The sequence below is a fragment of the Egretta garzetta genome, unplaced genomic scaffold, assembly GCF_000687185.1.
Source record: "Egretta garzetta isolate BGI_Z169 unplaced genomic scaffold, ASM68718v1 scaffold219, whole genome shotgun sequence".
Taxonomy (NCBI): Eukaryota; Metazoa; Chordata; class Aves; order Pelecaniformes; family Ardeidae; genus Egretta; species Egretta garzetta.
The window spans coordinates 103,228-103,622 of NW_009260671.1; the positions used below are offsets into that span (position 1 = coordinate 103,228).

At 66.6% G+C, this 395-nt stretch overlaps 1 protein-coding gene across 1 annotated transcript in view; it reads right to left on the reverse strand.

Moving 5' to 3' along the window:
• SPEG (striated muscle enriched protein kinase) overlaps window positions 1-395 on the reverse strand; it is a 63,869-nt gene that overhangs the window by 47,572 nt on the left and 15,902 nt on the right. Inside the window, 1 exon segment of the mRNA XM_035901117.1 lies at window positions 59-191. Coding sequence (XP_035757010.1) covers window positions 59-191 — 133 coding nt within the window.

Below are 395 nucleotides of genomic sequence, written 5' to 3' on the forward strand. Positions count from 1 at the left end.
GGGGGTGCCCCCACGGTTTGCAGGTTGGAGGGCAGGCGGGGGTATCCCCATGGTTTGCAGGCTGGAGGTGGAGGTACCCCCACGGTTTGCAGGTTGGAGGGCAGGCGGGGGTATCCCCATGGTTTGCAGGCTGGAGGTGGAGGTACCCCCACGGTTTGCAGGTTGGAGGGAAAGCTGGGGTATCCCCATGGCTATCGGGGTGCAGGGCAGGTGTGGGGGAGGCTGGACATGGGACTGCTTGCTGGGTGCCGGGGGATGCTCACAGCCTGACCCCGCTCCCCCCCACGGCAGGAGCCCGCCGCGCTTGCCGGGAGCACGTCAGCTGCTTTGGTTCAGACACAGCCTTGTAGGGTAAGGAAGCCGGTTTCTTCCCAGTGACAGCAGCGGCCGCGCTG